Source organism: Mastomys coucha, unplaced genomic scaffold (assembly GCF_008632895.1).
Source record: "Mastomys coucha isolate ucsf_1 unplaced genomic scaffold, UCSF_Mcou_1 pScaffold7, whole genome shotgun sequence".
Taxonomy (NCBI): Eukaryota; Metazoa; Chordata; class Mammalia; order Rodentia; family Muridae; genus Mastomys; species Mastomys coucha.
The window spans coordinates 28,636,952-28,661,951 of NW_022196913.1; the positions used below are offsets into that span (position 1 = coordinate 28,636,952).

Sequence of the window (25,000 nt, forward strand, 5' to 3'; positions counted from 1 at the left end):
AAAAAAAAAAAAAAAAACAAAAACAAAACCAACACAAAAATAACAATAAAACCCACAACAGGAAAAGCATAAAAATAATGTGGAAACTCTCAGCAGTATACTTGCTTGTGATAGAATGTGTGCCTAACCATTTGCTCATCTTTCTACCATACCCTATAGTGATACATCAAAACCATTTTAGCTCAGTAGAGATGACAATTGCCTTCATGTATATACGTAGCTGAAAAGACCCAGGTGCCTGCTTATGAACAGCCGAGATTACTAGAATGCTGAACGTTTTTCATCTCCATTAAATTTTATTGTATGACCCTTCTGGTAACTTGAGTCCTCCAAAGGATAAATAATGTCAGTGTATAACTATCAGCCTTTAGGAAACATGGCGGTGACCCACAGACGGGAGTGGTGACACCCCTGGCCTGGTGGTCCTGGGTTCTATAAGAAAGCAGGCAGAGCCAGGTGAGTGGTGGTGCATGCCTTTAATCCCAACACTCAAGAGGCAGGTGGATCTCTTAAGTTCAAGGCCAACCTGGTCTACAGAGTGGGCTCCAGGTCAGCCAGGGCCACACAGAGAAACCCTGTGTGTTCTGTGTCCTCTGTTTTACTGAGAGCGGCTGCTTAGGAAGATCATGAAGATGTTCATTTTATAGCAACATCTTCATGACTCTTCTCTGTGCCTTCCGCTTCTCCTCACCCCATCTTACCTCACCACTCAAAGCAACTCTAGTGTGGAACATGAGACTAACACCCTTGGCTAATGTCCACTCTGTGGTTTGTTAGTATGTCCTTGCCGTGAAGTAAGACCCTCTGGGATGCAGTTGTGAGTGTGAGCAGGAGCCCTCTCTGGACTGTCATGAAACGCTGGCTTTCCCTTTCTCCTTCCCTTTCAGCAGGCCCTTCTCTTGCTAGTGAATCCTGCTTTATTATGTCTCACCATCTCCACCCTTCTGATCTAGTTACCCTACCCTGAAGCGGCTTTCCCAGAGACGACCGGACATTCCCATTTATGTTGGCGACACAGAGAGGCCCGTGTTTTGGAATCTGGATCAGAGCGGCATCCAGTTAACTAATATCAACGTGGTTCCCTTTGGAATATGGCAACAGGTCAGAGATCTGTCTGTTTTCTTACTATGCTTTCTGAGGTGACATTCAAATGTATAGAATGTGGCCCACGTTGTTGGTACATGAGATACAATGAATACAACCTGTACTGAAGCTTCAGTTTTGGACCTAACTGTCTTTGCTCAAAGCTTTCATTTCCTTTTATAAAACAGGCTAATAAACCTAGTCCCAGATAAGTTTTTCATCTCCTTTAAATTTTGATCTGACTTGCTCATTTTTCTCAAAATGACAATCTTTTCAAATATGTAGGCCAAGCTGACCTATATAATTGTTTTATCGTTGGGTTGCAGGTAGACAAAAGTCTCCGGTTCATGATCTTGATGGATGGCGTTCATCCTGAGATGGACACATGCATTATCGTGGAGTACAAAGGTACCGTCCTAATTCCAAAAGCAATGGAAATCCACCATGGGTAGGAAAGAGGATGTCCAAAACTTCATCCTACGTTCATCTTCTGTCTCTACTTTCAGAGAACACAGTACATTATGCTCTTGTCTTTGGAAAATGAACCTTTTAGATTTTTTTTCAGATGAAAATTTGACAATAATTAGGAGTCTATGACAGCAGGCACATTGCTTTTATCACAAGGGAACTGATATTTGCATTGTTTTAAGACGATCGTTAATTTACTGTTGGATAAACATCATAAATACCTCTCATCGTGTTACTGGGTATAGCGATATACACCTCTGACCGCAGCAGTGAGGAGGCAGATGCAGGAAGAACAGGAATTCAGGGTCATGCTCTGACAAACAGTTCAGGCCAGCCTGGGCTCTATAAGACACTGTCTTAAAGAGCAAAACAGAGAAGAGCGAAACAAAACAAAGAAAAAGGAAAACAAGACATTATCACTAGAAAATTTCATCATGAGTGAAGCAAGGCCTTAGTTATCCAGTAATCATTTGGAACACAATTATACATAAATTTTTGCCAGAGATAAGGACATGTGGGTTGAGCTGACTCCTTAGCTTCAGCGTCTGGAGACAGTTAGGAGAGTATTCTGTCATCTACAGTGAAATTAGACTGATGGTCATCATGAAGTACCTAGAACCCAGCCAGCGGGAAGGATGAACTACTTTACTTAGAAATTCTAAATTTCTAGGATTTTAGAATATTTGTTTGCTGGATTGTTTGTTTGATTGTTGGTTTGGGGTGTGCATGTGTGTGTGGGGGGTGTGTTTGTTGGGGGACATACCAATTCTTCCGTAATCAACTGAATTAGATTACATAGTCTGCACTGGACAACCTTGTTGGCTTGATCATTCATACCATAGCATTTGAGATTACATGTTATTTCCTCACAGGTCATAAAATACTCAACACAGTGGACTGCACCAGACCCAATGGGGGAAGGCTTCCTGAGAAAGTTGCTCTAATGATGAGTGATTTCGCTGGAGGAGCATCAGGCTTTCCGATGACTTTCAGTGGTGGAAAATTTACTGGTAATAATTTATATCCTAGTGATACTGAGCATTAGGCATGGTGTTTGGATGGATGCTTTGAGAATAATACAAAGATGCCTGGCATACAGTACCTGCTCAAAGGAATCAATCCTGTGAACTACAGACACTACGAATGGAGGTTTTAGAATTCGAGGGTGGAGTGCATGGGGACCGCTGAGATGAACGAATCTCTGGGAGGGAGTATCTAGGAGAAGCTAAGAAAAACAGTCAATGAGTATCAGAGTGGAGCACAGAGTGGGACAAGGAAAGGATGTAATGGGTAACTCTGGGGCCTCCGTGCATTTTAGGATGAGGTCAAGAATGTAGTGTGTGGGACTTGGTGTGGCTGCTTTCTAACGGGTCCTGTGATGTACTCATAGGTGGTACATGCAGAGCAGGGCATTCTACAGGGTAGATTCTCACCCAGGAGCTCTTCTGTTCTGGATTCAAGGGTGATGCTAGGTTTTGTGTGAGAAAAGTATATATCTGAGACAGTTCATTCAGTTTTGTATCTTTGTACCACCTATCTGATCCTGTATGCTGCAACTCCAGATCCTGTTTAATCCTAGACTTCTCTGACCAGTTGCTTCCCAACATGCTCAGTCAGCCCTCTTTGCTGCTTGCTTGTGTCCTCAGGCTAGCACTCCTGGCCTATTCCTGGCCCAGCTTGTTACAATGACTATTTTCATTCCCTAGAGTCCTCTTGTTGCTAAACTCTCCATGACCATCAATTTCCCATGGGTCTCAATTCGGTTACTGTTTGTTCCCTGACTGCTCTGTCTCCCCGACCCCATCTCACCCCAGACACTCCCTAACTGCTCTGTCTAAGGCTGACCATCCACCCCACATTCTTCTGCCCTGCTGTGCTGTTCATATTACTTTATATAATTATTTATACAATTTATTTCTTCTTTTAAAACTTGCTTCTCTCACTAAGAAAGAAGTTCCTTGGGAGAACTTCCCTTTTATTGTTCATAAGATTTATAGTCTAATTCAGTATCGTATGCTTAGTGCCCTAGAGAACATTAAAGGTATGTAATAAACACTGAACAGAGGGTAGAGGGGGAGAAAGAAAATGAGAAGGAAACTTTATGAGGTGTCTATATTGACAGAGGAGGAGGCAGAAGTCAGGTAGTCGACTCAATTCTGTAAGTGGTGGGCAGGGCTTGGCTCCTGAGTGTGACTAACATCTGTACCTGTGATCTTAGTCACTGCAAGTTGTCAATTCTGTAAGTGGTGGGCAGGGCTTGGTTCCTGAGTGTGACTAACATCTGTGCCTATGATCTCAGTAACTGCAAGTTGTCAGGTTATAAAAAATAGATTTCTGTTTCATAGCGTACCAAGCAATAGTACACACTAGTAAAAGGTTAATGACTGTATGAGTTACAGAGCATAGAGAATGGACTTGCCTACAAAGGAAGGCTATCCACACTGAGCCCTGTATTCGGGTAGAGTCCCCAAAAATAGAACAAGCAAGAAGCAAGCTTGGAGCCTGTGGCTGGCCTGGTAAATAATCAAAATTCGCTAAGTCAAGCTGAGGACATTGATCTCAATCAATGTCACAGGGATTTATTCCGCTTTGTCTTACTTGCCCCTCCATTTTGTTTTCACCTGAACAAGTCCCTTTCAAGTAGAGCAAGATTTATTAAACTTTTCCATTTGTGATCCTTTGGCATCAGAGAAATTTTTATACCACCCTGGGCATATAAATGCATAACATTGGTATAAAAATCAAGTTTTTATTTATAATGAATTATAAACAAATTCTTTTAATTCTAGTAAATTATAAACAAATTATAAAATAATTCTTTACTATATATAATTTAGTATTTACTAAAGATAAAAGCAAATTTTATATGCTACAAAATGGATGTACTTATTTATTTATATAAAGAATTTAATCTTAGATGAGCATTTAATACAGTAGGATGTGGAGTATCTCAAGCAGTTTTCGAAGTTGATTGATATTTTGATTTTATGATCACATCTGAGAATTCTGTTTACATAAATATATATTAATATACAGCAGAATTATGTTTAGGGCCATTTCATAAACTTTTAGAAATTCTGTCCTGATCCCCAGTTAAAATTCATTGAACTATGAACTTTTGTGAAACTCAAGTCAACAACTCAAACAGCAATTTTAAAAATAAAAGATTCTAGCACAGTGCAACCTAATGATACACTAATTTGAAATATCCTAAGGGAGGATGATATGAAAATAGGAAGCCTTTTTTACATAAGTAAACTATTCTGTTTCTGGAAGAGCAGAGAATGTTGCCTGTGTGGTAAATCATATAGTTTGTAGCATATAGTAGTTTTAAATATGTGCCAAAGGCACACATAAATGATTGCTGTTGTGATGCATGACAACTTGTATAGTATAAAGCACTCCTGCTGGATGCTCAGAACCTTGGCTGCAGAGATATTACATGATACCCAATGATGTTACAAGACTCAACACAGGCAAGTGGTACCATTCACTATGTGTTTTATTTTGAATTAACTTTTGTTAGCTGGATTCTCAGAAAACTGACTGCTGTTGATTTTCTTGTGTCCTGTGCACTTACACATCCCCATGTGGAGTTACAACCCAGCTTAAGAAGGTGGGAACAAGGGCATTCACTTTCCAATGACTTCGGAAGAGAGGATATTAACCCCAAATCTGTCATTGCAGAGGAATGGAAAGCCCAGTTCATTAAGGCAGAAAGAAGAAAGCTTCTGAATTACAAAGCTCAGCTGGTGAAGGATCTGCAGCCTCGAATCTACTGTCCATTTGCTGGGTACTTTGTGGAATCTCACCCATCTGACAAGTAGGACTCAACATTTCATTCAATATTTTTACATATGAGTTAGTGTCTGTCAGATGAATGACTTTGCTATATGGCAATTGTGCAATGAGAAAAAGATTGTGAGAATCCAATCTCTCTCTCTCTCTCTCTTGCTCTCTCTCTCTCCACCCTCCTCCTCCTCCTCCTAACCTGTACACGTACTTTTCACATACTTTTCTGTTATACAATGACCCAAGTCTCATATGGTAATAAATTGACCTCAATTTATTACCTCTGTAAAGATGTTTTCTCCAAACAAAGGTCACACCCCGTGGAACTTGGGTATATATCTATCTTTTCTGAGAGGGACAGAACTCAACCTGTACCAAGTACTTACGTTAAAATCAAAACTTTTCATGACTTGTCAATCACTACCATTTTATTTAGTTTCTAAAATAATTGATGTACAAAAGATTTTTTATTATTACTTAATTTTTTTCACAATGATGTGTGTGTGTGTGTGTGTGTGTGTGTGTGTGTGTGTGCGTGTAAAGTATGGGAGCCCACATACATGTAGAGGTCAGAGGACAACTTTAAGGAGTCAGTTCTCTTACTTATACAACATGAGTCCTGGGGATTAAACTCAGGTCATCAGGACCAGAAGCAATTGCCCTTGTACTCAGAACCATCTTGCTGGCCTAAGGCTTGTTTCCAATCAGCAACATCACAGTTGACTGAAATCTTCCAAGTCAGGACTGAAGCACACTCTGTTAGTGTGGGTACTTTAGTGTCAGTTACACATGTGGTATTCCTTTGACATCGATGTTTGCATCACAAGTTGAGACAGAATGTACCAGCTTATTTCCAGACAAACAACTTTAGAAACCCATATATTTTGTTTCAAAAATCAAGTGAATTCTGAAGAAATGAGACAATGTTCTTGATGTGTATTTGAATAGTACACAAAGATAACTTTTCTTGTACTTGATTTTGGTATTAGAAAACCTTTAAGTATAGCTTGATCAACAAACATATAAATCTAGTTTTGAACCATAAGTTTTATGTCATCTAGATATAGATCAAGTATTTCTGATAGAAATTACTGTCTTAATCGATATAACCTAAATATACAAAATATGTGAAATATGCAAAACAGGATATATGAATCAACTAATATATATGTATATATATATATTAATTTAAAAAATTAACTGAGTAAGTGGGGAGTTGGCTCACCTGATAAAGCACTTGCAATATATTCTTAAAGATCCAAGTTTGGATTTCTAGCTTTCATGTCAAAAAACAGGTTATGACAGTACATGCTGTAATCCTAGTACTACAGAAGTGGAGATAGGAGGATCCCTGGGGCTCAGTGTAGCAGAATCAATGAGTGACAGCATCTCAAAAGATAAGATGGAGAACTGTTAAAGAAGACACCCAATATTGACTTCTGGCCTTTACACACCCTCACACATGTGTACCTATACACTCAGGTGCATATACATATAGATATACATAGCACACACACAAGTGACAGAAAATTATATACACATATCATATAACACTACACTTTAGTAGAGACTGTAGCAAGCTACCTCAGCTATGCAATACTTGGTCATTCTTGATAATAAAGCTATGATAGGTAGCAGAGAATTTTTTAGATATCTGTAATTTATTTCTATAAATATGAAAATTTTGATTTCAGTAGAATTGCATTCACTTCTGTTTTAGTTACTTTTCTATTGCTCTGACAAAACACCATGGCTCAGGCAATTTAGAAAAGAAAGCATTTGATTGAGCTTATAGTTTCAGAGACTTATACTCCATAATGGCTGAGCAAAAGCTTGCTGGAAGGAAGAGCCGAACTCACAACTTGATCCGCAAGTAGGAGGCAGAGAGCACATTGGGATTGGGGCAAGTCTTTTGAAACCTCAAAGCCCTGCTCCCAGCAACACACCTCCTACAATATAGCCACACCTCCCAGCCCTTCCCAAATAGGTCTACCAACTGATTCTATTGATACTTTTCTCATTCAGACCACCACATCATCTTAGAACATAGGTTCCCTTCTCTTTACATGATCATTTCATTAATTGCTCTACATTTATCATTCATTACACCGAGGAACTGATGTACACTGATGGCTCATTGAAGCCAGTATAGTCTAGCCAGCAGTATAGTCTAGCCAGCTATGAGCCTAGCACAATGTGGCCTCAGGCAGAAGAATCTTACACTCTCTACTGGTTATAAGCAGGCTTAAGGACAGGGGACACGTGCCATGCGGAAAGCTTTGAGCAGCTCTCTGTGAAGGTTTGCTAGACCTTAGTTTATGGATTATAGACTAAATTCATGATTGTAATATAAGTTCATGATTCGTTTTTCCATAAGGAATATCTATATTAACAGAACTAAAGAGCCTTGGACCACAAAGAAAGTACTGGTCCATTATCCTCCATTCATCTGCGTTCAATTTTGAGGGATGAAAAGTGGGTAGGAAGGGTGGAAATGACAGAGACAGCTAGCCAGACCTTGAGACCCAGGAAAGGCTGGGTCTGATCACAATGAATGGCACAGGATCAGAGGCATTGGCTTCCCCTTCATGTTCTAAGTTCATAATTGTGAGAAATGTCCTCAGGGTCCTCTGGGTGCCCCAAATAATGTTTTTCCTGACACCTGTAACTTCAGTACTTGGCAAGCTGAGGTATAAGGATTGCCAGTTCTAGGTCAGCCAAGGTTATGAAATAAGAACCCTTCTCAAATCAAACCCACACAATAACAACTAACAAAGAACAACAAGAGAGGTCAGAACTCAGTGGCTGTGCTCGCGGTGGCCGGTGTGCAGCCACACAGCGGTCAGCTAGAAACTGAACTCTGCAGCACCCATGAGAGAATGGAAACCAAATGACACCTTGACATGATAACATGTCAGTGATGCTATGGTTTTAATTTTATGTTTACTTGATTATTTGGGAAGGATATCCTGTGATGAAGCTCAGACTAGCCTCAAACTCAAGATTCTTCAGGCTCAGCCTCAAATGCTCGGACTATGAGCAAGTGCCACTATGCCACACCCTATGTTTCTGTTTTCTCAAAACCACAGTATCTCTTTCTCTACTCACTATGGTTTAAGAGTGGTGTTGAACACTGCTAAGAACAGGGGGCATTGCTGGGACAGGGGTGGAGTAGGGGTGGGGTCAGAATGGAAGAGGATCAGAATAAGCAGGAGAACTTTCTGAGTTTGGAAGGTGTAGTTTCCTTTAGTTCTTTTCTTTTGCTTGCCAAGTCCCCAGGCAACTCTGCTGAGTCACGAGGCTGCCTCCATGAAACTCCAGGGGAAAGAAGTCTTCTCTCAGGTTGGAAGGATTTTGATGTCAACAGAGTAGAGAGAATCCTGTTGCTCTTTCTTTTCTCCCTTCAACTGGCTCCACCTACCTTCCTTGTTTGCTCTTTTGGAGACAGGGTCTGATGTAGTATCCTGGTCCAGTCTTGAACTTACAGCAGTTCTTGCCCCAGCTTTCTGAAGACTCAGATGGGCCATGGGTCTTGCTCTGTTGCCGTTTTCTTTCTCTAATACTTGGCCGCAAAGTAAATGGAATTCTTAGAAAGTATTCATCCAGGCAGGGAAACCAAAGCGCTGGCTTCTCAGTAGAAGATTAACTTCTACTGATGGGTCATTTGACATTGACAGAGAGTAGACACTTGGGAGGCAAGAAAGTACTGGGGAATGTTTCAGGGAGGGTACTTATGAAAAAGAGCCAGAAGAGCAAGTAAACTTTGGAGGTTGGCCCCTAGATGTACATTGTGACCAGAAGCAGGAGACCAAGCCTCTGCCACTGAAGTACAAGAGAAAGCACAGCTCAGGCCCTATACTGGTGACTTGGTGGCACCCATGTAGCCCCATGCTGGTGACTTGGTGGCACACGTGTGGAACAGAGCTGAAAGAGGAATTGAAATTAAAACTGCAGCCTGAAGATGATGTTTTGAACTTGTTGCATAAACATGACCTCTCTATATTATTTACTAAAATGAAAATCTAAACTTCTGCAGATAGAAACAACACCCAGATCATCAAAAAATAATTTCAAAGGAAAAGGATAGGATCAAAAACTAAATATAAAGAAAAACAGGCAAACCTTAACAATGTCATGAGGGGAACACAATATATAATAGATCCAAAATGACACAGATGCTGGAATTATCAAGGGAAAAAAAATCAAACATCTATAAAAGCCATGTTTCAATAAGTAATGGCAAAATCCCTTGACTGTATAGACAGAAAGAAAGCTACTCACACAGAGTGAAAATAGTAGAGCCAAGTGGAAAATTTACATGCAAACTACACAGTCTACAAGGGCAAACACCTGGAAAGTGTTCAAGGGCCTAATGGAATTGAAAATGGCAAGAGGAAGTGAACTTGAAGATAGAGCAACAGAAGCCATGAAACCTATAAACAGGAAGAAAAATATTGTGACAAATAAGAGCAGGGGACCCATGGGACAGTGGCAAATGTCAGGTATCCATGAAGAAGAGGTAAAGACCATGGCACATAAACAAGAGGAAGAGCGAGTGGATGGAACCAAGTTCAATAAAGGTCATAAACTTAGATTTCAGAAGCACAGTAAGGCCCCAAAAAGTATAAACTTGGATCAAAAGAAACCTGGACCCATCAAAACAAAATTACCAAAACATAAAGACACAGCAATATCAAATTACCTTGATTTTTTTATTATCACAGGAAACAATTCAAATAACCAAGCTTCTAATCAGAATCAGTGATGAGTAGAAGGTAACAGAATTGTAAATGTGTTTACAAGACAAACAGAAGAATTGCATCTAGATCCAGGAAAGATATTCTCGGGGCAGAGAGGAAAGCAGACACTCTCAGATGAGAGGGCACTGTAGATCACTGACAGCAGACCTACCTTAGAAAAACTCACAGGAAGTTCTTCAATCAAAGAGACGTGGTTGTTAGGGAGAACAGAAATGAACATGTCTTGACATACTTAATGGATGGCTTTTCTTTCATTAGATTCTTTAATTTGAAAAATGATATAAAACACCAATGTAATTATCAGCATATAGAGATGTTATAGATTAAATTGGGTCAAAATTTTCATGTTAAAGCCCTGAGTAGTTCAGAATAGAGCTTGTTTGAAAGTAGGGTCTGTACAAAAGTAACCCAGTTAAAATGAATTCATAAGGGCAGACCTTAATCTAGTTGACTGGTGTCCTTAAAACAAGGCACAATTTGGGTACAGAGACACATGAAGGAAAGATAATATGAGGAGACAAAGATGAGGTGGCTAAGGAATGGTCATGGTCAGAGCCCAAGCTCAGCCCACAGGAAGAACAGGTCCTGCTGGCCTGTGTCTTTTGACCTTCTAGTCTCTGCAGGGATAAGCAAAACAATATTCCTATTTTTACTTCTGTTCTCTAATCACCACCAGCGTGGCAATTAGAGCAAAATGATTCAACACACATGATATATTCCAAGTAGATTGTGAGAAGCTAGTGTAGTCAGTGTAGAATGTTCTAACATTATGATCCCCAGAGCAACTAGTTTATAAGGGATGTGACTCACCAAAAAGATGTAACAGGCAGACTAAATAGAATACTAAAAGACTTGCAAGTAACCTAAAAGATGCCAAAGGGGGGAGGGGGGAGCAGGAATACAAATAAATGATAGACATGACTCAAGAGATACCAATAATTGTATTAAATGTGAATGATCTACAGATTTGTAAATGAAACCATGTGGGACCTGTTAGAGTAGCCTGGTCTCAGACTGCACAGCCCAGAGCAGTGCCTTTTCAGCACCTCACTCAAGCTTCTATGAAAGGGGAGAGAGAATAAAAAGGTGGTTTCTTTTAAAAATAATGAAATTAAACCACTAGATGGTAGAGATCATAATGTATAAAGGAAGGCAAACACTATATCTATCTACAAAAAAAATTCTGAACAAACAAATCCATTTTAAACATAAGCACAGAGATAAATTGCTACAAAAAGTTGCTGCAGAAGAAGAAAGGACTGGCTGATGCCAGGTGAATGTAGGCTCCAGAACAAGGTATGGGGAATGTAGTAACTAACGTCAGTTCCACTCAAGAGACAGAAGACTCTGCTGTGTGTGTGCCTGAGATCAGATCTTTAAATGCACTGATAGAACTGAAGGGGGAAATGGCAGCCCGCAGTTGCAGTTGGAAGCTTCAGGATTCTTCTTTCAATGTTTGGAAGACCAAGAATTCAGAGTCAGGGAAGACATAGACATCACCCCGTGGGTCTGATTCATAAAGAACTCAGTCCGGGGTAGCAGAACATAGAATTTTTCAATACTAAACATCCACCAAAGAGATCATATCCTGGGTCCCACAACAAACCTTAACAGGGTTAAGACAGAAGTCACACTCAGCATGTTCTGTATATAGTCTTACTGGAATTATGCTAAAGGTCAAAGGAACTGCACTGCCTAGAAAGTAAACAGTTTCTTGGTGCTCCCTGGGCCCAGGAGGAAGTCTCAAGGAAAGCTAATACACATTTTGATGTATGTAACGCATGAAAATGTAATGTCGTGATTTGTGAGATATAAACAGGGCACAGTAGTACATACCTATACCTCAGCTACCAGGGAGACCGAGGCAGAGGAAATCCTTCAACCCAAGGTCAGCCTAGACAGTTTAGTCAGTGTCTGAAAAAAAAAGAGAAAAGTGTAGCAGAAAAAAAGAGAATGTGTACAAGGCCCTAGGTTCAATCGCTAGTAGTGCAAAGCTTTTTAAAATGACTTGGGTTATAATCTAAGCTCCTCTGTAAAAAGGGTCTGGGACTGAAGCCTGGTGGTAGAACCCTTGCAGGGTAGCACGCCCATGCTAAGCAATCCCTAATTTAAATCCTCAGATTTAAAATTTTTAAAAGTTCTAAAGAAAGGGCGAGATAAGCTCACAACAATAACAAAGGACATGAAGAGTCTATGTCAGTAAGAATTAAGGACAAGAAAGCATCCTCCAAGTGTTGTGGCTCAGACTTGAAACCTCAGCCCTGGGAAAGGGGATGGTCACAGGTTCAAACTCAGTCTGAGTTACATGAGACACTGTTCCCCAAAACCAAACAAAAATAAGAAATGATAATAACAACATAAACCTTAGGTAAACGACACAGAGCAATAGAAACCAAGGGAGTAAGAAGAGACAAGTAATGTCCCTCAGGAATGACATCTGTCTTTAGATGTCATGGGTGGTAAGAGACTATTAAAGATATACGAAACTAATTCTATAGATAAAAATTCAACAGCCCGCATGAACTAGCTGATTACTTAAAAGACACAGACCTTCAAGTCCCACCCAAGAAGAAATAATCCTGTATCTATTAGAAGAAACTGAATCCACTGTTTACAAATCCCACCGTGAAAACTCTAAGCCCAGATTATTTAAAGGGCAGGTGTCAACTTTAATATTCATTTCCAAAACGTCTGAGACTGTGGCATCAATTCATTTTATGATCCCAGTGTTATACTGATACATAAAAGACCTTATTAGAAAACTACAGATCAATATACCTCAGGAACATAGATTTTTTTTTTTAAATCTTCAAAATTAACCAAACCAACAACATATAAGAAGAGTAATATAATCTAATATAAATAAGCTATGGCTTATTTAGTGCAAGGTCACTTCAGTAGATTCTAATTGCTCTCACCCGGAGCTGGAGAGGCTAAGTCAGTGGATAAAAGCATGAGGAAGGACCCACGGTAAAAAAAAAAAAAGTCAGGTGAGGCTGTATGAAGCTTATAAACCTAGAGTTTTAGGGGTGAAGGGGTAGGCAGAGGAAGAGATAGGCGATGACTGGGGCTTGCTGACTACCAACCTAGCTTCATGTTTCAGCGAGAGACACTACATCAAAGGAATAAGGCACAGAGTTGACAGAACAGAAAGCCTTCTTTCTCTGGCCTTTGCATGCACATCAGCACACACAGTCACACACACACCACGTAAACCTACACAAAGCCATCTCATTAGCAAACTAAGAGGGAAAACTCAAATGATATCAGTCGGTGCCCAAAAGGTACTTGACATGACTCTGTATTCATAATGAAGTAAATGAAATCAAATAAAAAAGGAACGCTTGGTAAAGTGAGAGATGCTTAGTGAAGGGCCATGAATGCGCTGTACTCACATGCATTATACATACATAGAAATAACAAAGACAATTCATGAACAGTATGGTTCAGAAAGGAAAGAACTGATGAATTATACTTTGTCCAAAAAATTTGTTTTAAATTGTTCTACCAAGGAAAGCCATAAGAGAATACAAGGATTAAATGCAGTTTGGAGACATGTGCTGAAAGCTCACTGGAAAAACAGCTAGTGTTCACTATGTGTGATAAATTCTCGAAGCTCAGCAGTCAAACAAAAGTTTAAAATAATAATTTTAGCCAAGCATGGGGGCACATGCCTGTTATCCCAGCCCTGGAGAGGCAGAGGCAGCCTGCTCAGAAGTTAAAATCATACTCAGCTATATAAGATAATAAGTTCAAAATGTAAGTTAGAAGACACAAATTAGCAAAAGATTTTATTACTATTTAGTGTGTGTGTGTGTGTGCGTGTGTGTGTGTTTATGTGTGTGTAAGGCCATGCATGCCATGGCCTGGAAGCGGACATCAGAGAAAAACTTTGGAGAGTTGGTCATCTTCTCTCATATTGTTTGAGGGTTTCTTATTTCTCTGACACTGCATGCTAGGCTACCTAAGCCCTTGAACATTCAGACAATTCTCTTGTCTCTGCTTCCCATCTTGCTACAGGAGTGCTGGAGTTATAAATGTACACCTGGTATTTTAAAAAAGTGTATGCTCTAGGAATTAAACTCATGTCATTAGGCATGTATGGTGAACACTTTTATGTGCTGAGCCATCTCATAAGCCAAAGCAAAAGATTAATTAAAAAATAGTAGTCTTGGAGAAGCTCATGTGTGTTTCCAATGTATTTTGATAATATTCATTCCTATTCCTCCCACCAACTTTCCCCAGAACCACCCACTCTCATCTCCAACCAGTTTTGTGGGTGCTTGTTTGTTTAGCAATTCACTAAGTCTAATCTGTGCTGTCCACATAGTCATGAGCGTAGGACTATGTGCTGGATAGTGGTGGCCCTATTAAGGGCCAGACCCTTAAAGAAGACTGATTTTTTTTTCTCTCCCCAAAAAGCAACCAACTGTTGATAGCTCCTCACTCCTCCTGAGCCCTTTCCCATTCCATGCTGAAACATTGACTGACTTAGGTAGGTAACCACAGCCGCTATAAGTTTATGAGCGCAACTGTTCTGTCTTTTCCAGAGGATGCTTTCACTCTGGTCCTTTCCAACATCTGGTCTTATAATCTTTCAGTCCCTCTTCCGTGATGGTCCCCATCTTAGTCACTGTTCTACTGTTCTGAAGAGGCATCATGACCAAAACAACTTTTATTAAAATAAAATAAAATAATAAATAGAATAAAAAAGCGTGTAACTGGGAGCTTACTTACAGTTTCAGAAGTTAGTCCATTATCATGGTGGCAGGGAGCATGGCAGCATCCATGAAATGGAGAAGCAGCTGTGGGCTACATCCCAGTCTTCAGGTAAGCAGGCAGGCAGAGTGCGAGAGAGACTGGCATGGGCTTTTGAAACCTCAAAGCCCACACCCAGGAACGTGCTTCTCCAACACTTACATCAGCTACGAGCTCCACACTTACACTAGCAAAGTCACTCATCCTAATCTTTCTCAACGCCTCTCCCTGGCGACTAAGCATTCAAATATATGAGCTTGTGGGGGCATTCTTATTCAAGCCACTCCCAGGCCCCCATAGACTTATTGCCATATCATAATGCAAAACGCATTTAATCCACGTTCAAAGGCCCCATAGTTTTTTACAGTTCCAACATGATTTAACACGCCTAAGTCTCTTCTGCAATTCAGGACAATGTTTAACTGTAACCCACTATAAAATCAAAATCAAACTGCAAATCACATACTTCCAACATATACAATGGTACAGAATATCCACTACCATCCCAGAGGAGAGAAAAGGGATCATGCTGAGGGTGATTCCAGACTAGAGAACACAAGACATAAAACCAGCTGGGCTTCACCCTCACAGCTTCACACAACGGCCTCTCTGGATCACCACGCGGGGACACCCCTCATGTCTGTCTGGCCTCAGCTGCTTTCCTTAGCTGCAGCCGGAGATTCCACAACCCTTTCTTGTATCCTTGACTCGAAAGCCAAAACAATGTGGCTGAAGCTGCCAAGTTCTGCTGCTTGGTGGGCTGGAACTCTGCCCCTACCTTCAATTACGTCTGCACCAGCTTTCTGTTGTTGGTGGTCTCCCTCACTGCTGAAGCTCGCCTTTGATTCCTTCAGAGTTGGAAGCTTAGCTGGGTGGGGGGTCTTGCCCTGAGGTCACCACTCCCTTTATTCCAACTAGCATCATGCTTTTCTTTAAGCATTTTTATCTTCTTGAGCCTAGGACTGGATCCCCCTCACCCTGAGCCTAGGACTGGATCCCCACTCACCCTGAGCCTAGGACTGGATCCCCACTCACCCTGAGCCTAGGACTGGATCCCCCCTCACCCTGAGCCTAGGACTGGATCCTCCCTCGCCCTTTCTTCTGCTTTTTCTCTGTACACTGTACATTCCCACAGAATTCTCTTTCCTTCTATAGGCACAGACCCTCATCCATGTTCATGGCTTTTTTATGCATAATAGCTAGGACATGGGAACAGCCTAGATATCCACCAACTGATGGGTGTATAGTGAAATTTGTGGTGTAGCTGGATCATGCGGTAGATCTAATTCTAGCACATTGATTTCCATATTAGCTATACCCGTGGATGAAGCTTCCCTGTTGGCCACACCATTGCCAACATTTATCCTCTTACTCTGAGCCATTCTTACTGAGGTGATGTGAAATCTCAATGTCGTAGTTGTAATTTGCATTTCCCTGACAGCTTTTTAGACACCTTTTAGAAATATTTCTTAGTTTTTTGCATTTCTCCTTCTGAGAACTCTGTTCAGTTCTGTGGCCCTCTTTCTGATTGTTTTTGAGTTTTGTTTTTGTTGTTGTTTGTTTGTTTGTTTGTTGTGGGTGGGGAAAGCGGGATACTTTTAGACAGCAAATAAGCCATGGTAAGATGGTTAGTGCAGCATTGCTGTCACGGTTAACAGCATTCTTCCATGTTGTGGCTACTACTGCTTAGCCACCCTGGAAGCCGTATGGAAGCTGCTTTAAACCTAATCTGTGGAGCAGTGGTGGCACACGCCTTTAATCCCAGCACTTGGGAGGCAGAGGCAGGTGGATTTCTGAGTTTGAGGCCAGCCTGGTCTATAGATTGAGTTCCAGGACAGCCAGGGCTAAACAGAGAAACCCTGTTTTGAAAAACAAACAAACAAACAAACCTGTCTTATATGGTCTAGTTTTTCCACATTCACTTTTTAGAAATTCAAATCTTTACTCACATAAAACTATATGCAAATAAATAATAGCCATGTTCATAATTACAACATCAACCCACATGACATAAGAAAGGATAAGCAAACCATGAAACCATAAGTTGAAGTTTGTGATCATGTACTCTAAGCTTCATGAGTACAGGGATCACCATGCCTAACTTAGTTTTATCACTTTAAATACTAACTACAATTTTACCAATATTTAAATCTTGCTTAGTTTAACGAACAGTTTATCCACTTCCAAGACCACACAGTAGTGACTAAATCCCCAGATAGGATGTCTTTATCATTTATACCTTCTGGTTCACAGTATGAACTATTACGACATACCAGATGAATAAGTCTAAAAGGCACTGTGCCGTGAGAGAACAGTTTCAAAAAGTTATAAACCTTTTTTTAAATTAGATATTTCTTTATTTATATGTCATATGATTTCTCCTTTCCCAGTTTCCCCTCCAAAAAACAAACAAACAAACAAACATGCCTGCCACCCCACCCTCTCCCACTTATTGGCCCTGGCATTCCCCTACACTGGGGCACAGAACCTTCACAGAGCCAAGGGCCTCTCCTCCCTAAAAAGTTATAAACCTTATGATGTGTATTATATGGCAATTAAAAAAACCAAATTTATGAGAATGAAGCACAGACCAGTTATAGTTAAGAGGTGAGAGGTTGAAAGGCAATAAAGCCTAATGCAAGAAAGTTTTGGGAGTGATTCTGACTGGGGCTCACACAAATCTGTATGTGACTAGAGCCCATGGGACTGTGTCCCACAGAGATGAAAGCAATTCAGTCTAAGTATATTTAAAAGTGTAAAGGACAAAAGGCAAACTTTGTAAGTTTTAAGCTAGTATATAAAACATTAGATTTCATTATGATATTTCATCCACATGGATTGTTAGTTTTGGCTCATGCTCACCCATTATTGTCCTCTGACTGCTGTTAGGAAAACATTCTCTTTTACCGTGTAAGTCCCAGGGATTAAACTAGCTTGGCAGGGTCTGTGGCAAGTCTGTTTACCTGCTGAGCTATCTCATGAACCCCTTTTCTTCTCCTTTAAAGATTTATCTATTTTTAGAAGTTTTTATGTAAGTATATAGCTGCATGTTGCATATATTTACCCAGTGCCCACACCTTTCCTTTCTTCCCCTCCCATAGTCCCCTAGACAATTTTATTCCTACTTCCATGTCATATATAGATATACATGCATATATATATACATATATATATAATTTTACAGACATAATGATTTTTAAAAAGATCCCAAAGCCAAAATAGAATATTTCAGTCATGTCTGTAACACAAACAAATGTGCTAAAATGCATATTTTATAGAGTTCACAATCTCTTGAGAAAATAAATACCAGTTTTGTAGTATTTGAAATATAATATTACATCTTATTATTTTATTTTAGTTTTCATTTGCCTTTTTGTTTTTGAGATAGAATCTTGCTTTGCAGACCAAATAGGCCTCCTGAGTGCTGGGATTACAGCCATTCACCACCATGTCTGGCTTAATTTTATCATTTTAAGTGCTACACAGAATTTTACCAATGTTTAAATTCTGCTCTTATAATTTGTTATTGTTGTTGTTACATATATAGTGTGATTGACAGTTGTAACACACGTTGACTAAATTCTAGCAGGGACTTTATGAATGAGTACCCTCTGCTCCATGAAGATCAATTTTAGGACATAACATTTTAGGACTTGGGGGTAAGGGGGAACATAGACTGCCTATCCTCACACGGCAAAGTTGTGGATCACCTTCAGATGGGAGTGATCAGGTCTGTGTTTTTGTGATTTCACTGAGTAATAAAGAAGCCAGTTTCAGAGATAAAGTTTCATGGCAATAATCATTCAAGGATGGCCCTTGACTTCCTGTTGTGTGATGACAGCTACACAGAAGGGACAGTGCTGTGGGGGATTTAAGCTCTGGTTCTACCACCGTTTGTCAAACTCAGCCGTCCAATATTGATGATCTCATTTGTCTTATGATTAGACATGATGGACCAATTTACCAAGACCTATCTTTCACCATGTGACCCCTGAAACCACCCAATGTGACTTGTTATTGATGTTTTCTTCTTTTCTATATCCTTGTTGATGCTATCTAGTTTTCTTGACTCTTTTAAATGCTTTTTAGTAAGAGTGGCCTAAGGTAAAAGATGACTTCTTATGGTCAGTGCTGTTTTTGCTTTCTGTGAGATATTGTTTATGGAGTAGCACAGAGCTCAAGTGGGAGTAAGGTGGGCAAGGAGTGGGGAATGGAGGGTGGAGGGGTGGGGTGTGGGACAGAATGACACAGGGAGTAGGGGACAGGATGACACAGATGACTAGAGGTAAAATAATTGTCCTCAGAATTCTAGTTTGTAGGAAGAAAAAAACAATTATAATACCAGGTAGCAAATGCCATGGATTTAAGATGGAGATAGGTGGTAAGCGGATGCCTTCTGGACTAGTGAAAACTATGTTTAAAGATCATGTAGTGTGGCAGAATTTTCCCTGTCCCATCTATTTAAATATTAGTGCAGCAGGAGGCCTGGGATTGGACAGAGAAAAGGGAGGCAGAGCTAAGAGTTGCAGAGACAGAGAGCAAATCGACAGACAGTATGATTCAGAGACAAGCAAACGGGAGGTGGGGATACTGTGACCAGTGGCTGCGGGAATGGGGGGAGTGGGAGGTGGGGGAGGGGGGAAGCTAACTAGAGACAGAGGCGGCAGGCAGGATCACAGCAGGGCAGGGACTTGCCGGCAGTAGTGTGGGAACTTGCCGGTCATTTTTTAATATTTCCCACAACAATGTAGGTAGGGTCTGTCCAGAAAAGATTAAAAAGGTGCTGAGCTGAGACACTGTAGTATATGATGGTACCTGGTGGCATATTCCCATAACCACAGCACTCTGGAGCACAGGCAGGAGAATTGGCAAAGGTTCAAGGCCAGGTCTACATGGAAAGTTCCAGGCCCTAGTGAGCTATACAAGGAGACCCTATGGAAGATGGGTTTTAGGGAGAGAATCTGCAGCTTGGCCTAAGGACTGGGGCAGGGGACATTATGAGGAAAGCAGGAAAGAATTGGGAGACCCAGACGGAACCACAGTGCCTGCAATGATAAACAGTCTGGGGGTTTTCCTAAAAGTTTGGGAATCCCGGTGAAGTCTGTGAGGAAGGCGGCCATCATTAGTTGGCAGGCTGTGAGTCTGTATTGTGGAAAAGGCAAAAAGGGAAAGACATTGGTTTGGAGACCAATTTAAAACTATATTACAGCTGCCCAGGAAGGATGGTGAATGGTGGTGGAAAGTGAAAGAGAATTCGGATGAAAGAAACATTAAGTAACTGGAAGCACAGGTTCTTGTAGAAGAGCTGGAGGGCAGGGTGTGGTATACAACGCAAGCCTATAATCCCAGCACTCAGAACGCAGAGGCAGGCCAACCTGTGAGTTCTAGGCCAGCCTGGTCTACAAAGTAAGCACCAGAACAGCCAGGGCTAGACAGAGAAGCTCCATCTCAAACAAACAAACAAACAAAAACAAAAACAAAAGAGTTGGAGGAAGTGGGTATTTATTTAGGAGGCACTCAAACTTTCAGCACACTGCTGCCGGTGAAAGTAATTATAAGCTACGATTCCACAGGCAAGCAGTTCGTTATTACTGTAGAGAAAGGGACAAAAATGTCTCATGAAGTTGTGGAAGTTTGTGAACACCATTTGTGCTATGGAGAGAGTGTTGGACCGACAGTGCCCTGGCTCAGGAGGCGGAGCGTCGAAGTAGGGAAAGCCACTGTGGCCTTGAGAAGTGATTCAGCTGCTTTACTGGGAACTGAAGATGTGGAGAGGTGGCTCGGGAGTCACATGCTTGCCACACATGCACCAGGACCTACGTCAGCATCTAGCACCTGTGTGATGCCTGGGCTTGGCCATGTTATCTGTAATCCCAGTACTAGGGAGTCAGATACAGGTGGCTCATTGGGGCTTACTGGCCAGCCAGCCTAGCCAATCAGTGAGCTCCAGGTCAGTGAAAGACCCTGTCTCAAAAACTTAAGTTGAGTGGCGGAGGAAGATGCAAATGTCTACCTCTGGCCTCCACATGCACATGCTCACAGGTGCACACATCTACACATCCACACAGGAACTGAAGCAGCAGGAAGATGCTGTTGTCAGGAGCAAGGACAAGGCCATGGGCCCTTTTTAGGGCAGTGCAGTGTTATCAGGAAAGAAATAAAGATGTTTGTTCATGTTCTATTTAACTATCTGACTAAAATCAGGTCTAGAGAATCAACCTGCTGGTCAAGGAAAGCCAAATTCTCTTTAGTGAATCACAGTGACAAATCCATTTTCTCTGACTCAGTCATTCTCTGTCCCAACACCACTGTCAGTGTGATGTGGAAATTAACAAGTTACAGGGTTTGGTTTTGCTTTTGAGAAAGGTGGTTGTTTGGAATTTGATTTGGGGATACCCAGCTTTGATTACTAGCACAATTAAACTCTAGATCTTTAGCTAAGGATGTAGGGCCATCGAAAAGCCCTTATCTTTCATGCATAAGGGGGGAAAAAAGAGAAGAAAAGAGGAAAAGAGGAAGCAGGTTTCAGGAAGGGTTATAATTGAGGATTATAACCTTGCTCTTATAACTTGCTCTTCTGTAAGCAATGAAATTTTTAAAAATGTCTTGTCTTGCCTTTTGCCTGTCCCCCTTCTCTCTGTGTGCACACATACACATGTATGAGGGTGCAGAGTGTGCATGTATATGACCGTGGTTGCCATGGTCAACCTTGAGTGTCATTCTTCGGGTGCCATCCATCTGTGTTTTTGAGTCAATCTGTCACTGCTGGGCTGGCCAGTAATCCCTAAGGATAATGGGTACAGTTTTAATGGTTTTGAATGCAGAGACTTTTCAGATATTATTCTAAAAGCTAGAGAGAGACCCTGGGGCCTTGTCTGTAGTTCGTACCAGTGCAGGCTGTGTGGTATGCGGCCTTTGCTTCCTTCTGTAGGAAATGAAGGCAGTGATAGTAGCAATCTCATGAAGCATAGATAAGTTCATATCAAGCCCTTAGTATAAAACCTACCAAGCAATAGCCAATCAGTCTTCGTTCCGGTTGATATTCAGTCTGACTATGCAATTACTGCTTATGTATAATTCCTCTGCTTACTCATGGCTCCTCTCACTTAATTCCAATCACCACCTGAATGTACTTAAAAATAAAACAAAAACAAAAGATATGTACTCCCTCGACTGATTAGGGTCAATAGTCCAAATATGGTCTTGATTTTTCTTAGGTATGTGTGGAGGGGGAGTTGTACTAAGTGGGATTAAATGTTCCCTGTCGCTGCCGCACACACTGGAGAATAAAGTTCCTTGTCTGGGAACACTCCTATTTCTTAGGTATATCAAGGAAACAAACACCAAAAATGACCCAAATCAGCTCAACAATCTTATCAAGAAAAACTCTGATGTGGTGACATGGACCCCACGACCTGGAGCTACCCTCGACCTGGGCAGGATGCTGAAGGACCCAACAGACAGGTTCGGCTTAAATATTTATGGGGGATAAAAACACCTCATATGATTTTTTAATATTATGATAAAGAACTCTCCTCCTGACTTGCAACAGGTCCCTACTTTGTAGTAATGTTAAGTTTTGTCAAGTAACAAGCTAAGCCCCTTACCTGATAAGTTTTCCACCTCACTTTTAAACATAGAAATCTTAGAACCAGGCAGCCTACCACACTCCTGTAATTCCAACACTCAGGAGGCTGAGGCAGAAGCATCAGGCCAGACTGTACTATTTGAGACCCTGACTTAAGAAAAATAAATGCCTTACTATTCAAATAAAATAGACTAATAATTATCTCTCAAGTCAGACAGCTGTCCCGAGCATTTCATCCTTTTTAACGGCTCAAGTGCTTTCATCACCCCGAAGCCTTATTAGAGAGTCAAGGGTAAGGGGCTAGAGAAATGGCTCAGTAGTTCAAAGCATTCGCTGCTACCACAGAGGACCAGAGTTCAATGCCAGCACCCATATTGGGTGGCTCCAAAAGTTAGTTTTCGCCTCAGTGCAAGTATGACCTATAAAATTAGCAGCACTTTTCAAAATATCAAACAGGGAAACGCAATTCCAAGAGAGCTAACATTGACTCAAGAGGCGTGTAGTTTCATAAGTACACATCCTGAGCCACGTAGTCATAAATTTCTCCCCACATATAGAAGTGCAGATGTTGCAGGAAGTGAACATCAGGGCAGCTGCTGACTTGCCCTCTGCTGTCTTCCTAGACATGACTCCAGCCTGGTCAGCTCATCCTCCCCTGGCGTGCTCTCTCTTCACCACTGACTCAGGGTTTGACCCTGCCTGTTGCCCCCTGGTTTGTGCTTGTGCCCCTCCCCTCCAGACCCATCTTCCATTTACACCTGCAATTTAATTTTCAAATCACAATTTTCAATTTGCAGTCCACTGACTGGCCATCAAACCAAGGTCCTAGCCAATATTTTCACTCAAAAGTGAAATTCACATTTACCAGTAGAAATAAAAACTAAAGATATTGCATATAGTAAGGGTTTTATTTCTGGAATAACTTTATGACCTGGTAGAAATAGTTCTTAGCTGGGAGTGATGGTTCACATCTGTAATCCCAGCACTTCAAGAGGCAGGAGGATTACCAAAAGTTCAAAGCCAGCCTGGTTTGTTTCAGGGTTTATAGAGTGAGACCCTGTTTTGCCACCCCACAGCCACATGAAATAGTCCTTACAGGAATTATGGCAAAATATTAGAAATCTCTCTTTATTGCTAACAAGTGAATCCTTCTAAATTGTAAAAGTTAAAATTGCTTAAAAATCTTTGAGAGGTCCCAAGTGCTCCAGTGTGGAAGAGCAAAGATGTTTCTTGATTGTTTCAATTAATATTCATCCTTCAGGAGTTTGGCATCTTCCCAGGCCTCCTGAATCATCCTTGTGCAGGCCTGTATCTTACAGCATGCAGCCATACTGTGACCCTTACAGACATCAGAGTCATCGATGACCTTGATAACTGCAGATCCTGGGCTCCTCTCAGGTCTGAGATAGAGTCACAGCAAAGCATTCTGGGAAACAAGAACCAATATGATTGCATCTCAGTGCTAGCATACAGTAAAGCCACCATACACTGCCTTGTGAAGGAAGAAGAGACAGGAAATCTAGGACTGTAGTCACAGAAGCTCAGTCAGCCTTTAGACAGGCCTTAGGGATAAGAAGGCGGTTACAAGTACAAGGGAGACAGAAAAAGAAAGAGGAAGTAGAAGAGGAGATGGGGGAAGGATGGGAGGGAGGGTGAGAATGAAATTTTCTAGTCAGAGGCCATGACCTGGTGGAGAAGGGAAGGGCATTGACAAAAGGTAAAGTTAGAACATGAATGCCTTTGATCCATAAATGACTCATTGAGACCTTTGATCCTGGGTGCCAGATGTACAGAGGACACAGCCAGGAAGAAGCCTTGGTCCTTGGGGAGCCCTCCCAGCCTTGAGTTCAGAGCTGATGAGTGGAGGCAGGAGGAGGCAGGGATATTGCATGGAGGCCAGGGTCTGCAGGGCCTCCTAGATCAGGACTTTGGAACCTGTCCTGCAAGTAAGGAGAGCCACAGAATATGACAGAGGAAAGGAGGATCAATCTTGAGCTGAGCTTCCAGAAACACCTCAGCTTTGTAGGGGAGAATGCTCTGGAGAGGAAGCTAAAACTAGGCCTCTTCAGTCAGGAGGCCGGGGGAAAGCTATGGGTTCTCACAGGAAGAGATCGTACCGCTTCAAACTGACACCAGGCAAGGAGCTAGAGACTGGACATGTATTTCAGAAGTGATACCAAAGTGCCTCTGTAATCTTGGAGATACAATGGACTCAAAGTGAAGCTTTGAGAAGACAAGCATTTACTATTGCTTGCAAGCATTTGATAGAAGTGGGTGTGCTTCTTTTTTAGAAGTTTCCTTGTTTATTTTCACACCCTATTACTTTCTCAAGATCCAAGAGTCCACATCCTGTGTAGGAATATATCTCCCCAGGATGGACAGAGCTTTAGGACCGTCTATACAACTAACTGGATTGAGAGATAAAAATACACATTTGTCTGCAAGCCAGAGTTTGATTAACAGCCAGAGCACAGTATATCTAAGGTACAAAATACTATAAGTGAAAGTCATTGCATGCTGAAATATTTACTGGGCACCAGATGGCCTGACT

General features: G+C 41.3%; 1 protein-coding gene across 12 annotated transcripts in view; it reads left to right on the forward strand.

Annotated features, from left to right (window-relative positions):
- Nucleotides 1-25,000, forward strand: part of LOC116081601 (cytidine monophosphate-N-acetylneuraminic acid hydroxylase) — a 107,258-nt gene that overhangs the window by 59,009 nt on the left and 23,249 nt on the right. For 11 of the 12 annotated variants that reach the window (XM_031358140.1, XM_031358136.1, XM_031358134.1 and 8 more), the window contains 5 exons: nucleotides 954-1,101; nucleotides 1,410-1,491; nucleotides 2,424-2,561; nucleotides 5,239-5,374; nucleotides 22,185-22,325. In XM_031358140.1, the coding sequence (XP_031214000.1) occupies nucleotides 954-1,101; nucleotides 1,410-1,491; nucleotides 2,424-2,561; nucleotides 5,239-5,374; nucleotides 22,185-22,325 (645 nt within the window). The remainder of the gene's footprint in view (nucleotides 1-953; nucleotides 1,102-1,409; nucleotides 1,492-2,423; nucleotides 2,562-5,238; nucleotides 5,375-22,184; nucleotides 22,326-25,000) is intronic. The other variant, XM_031358144.1, reaches the window with a different exon arrangement.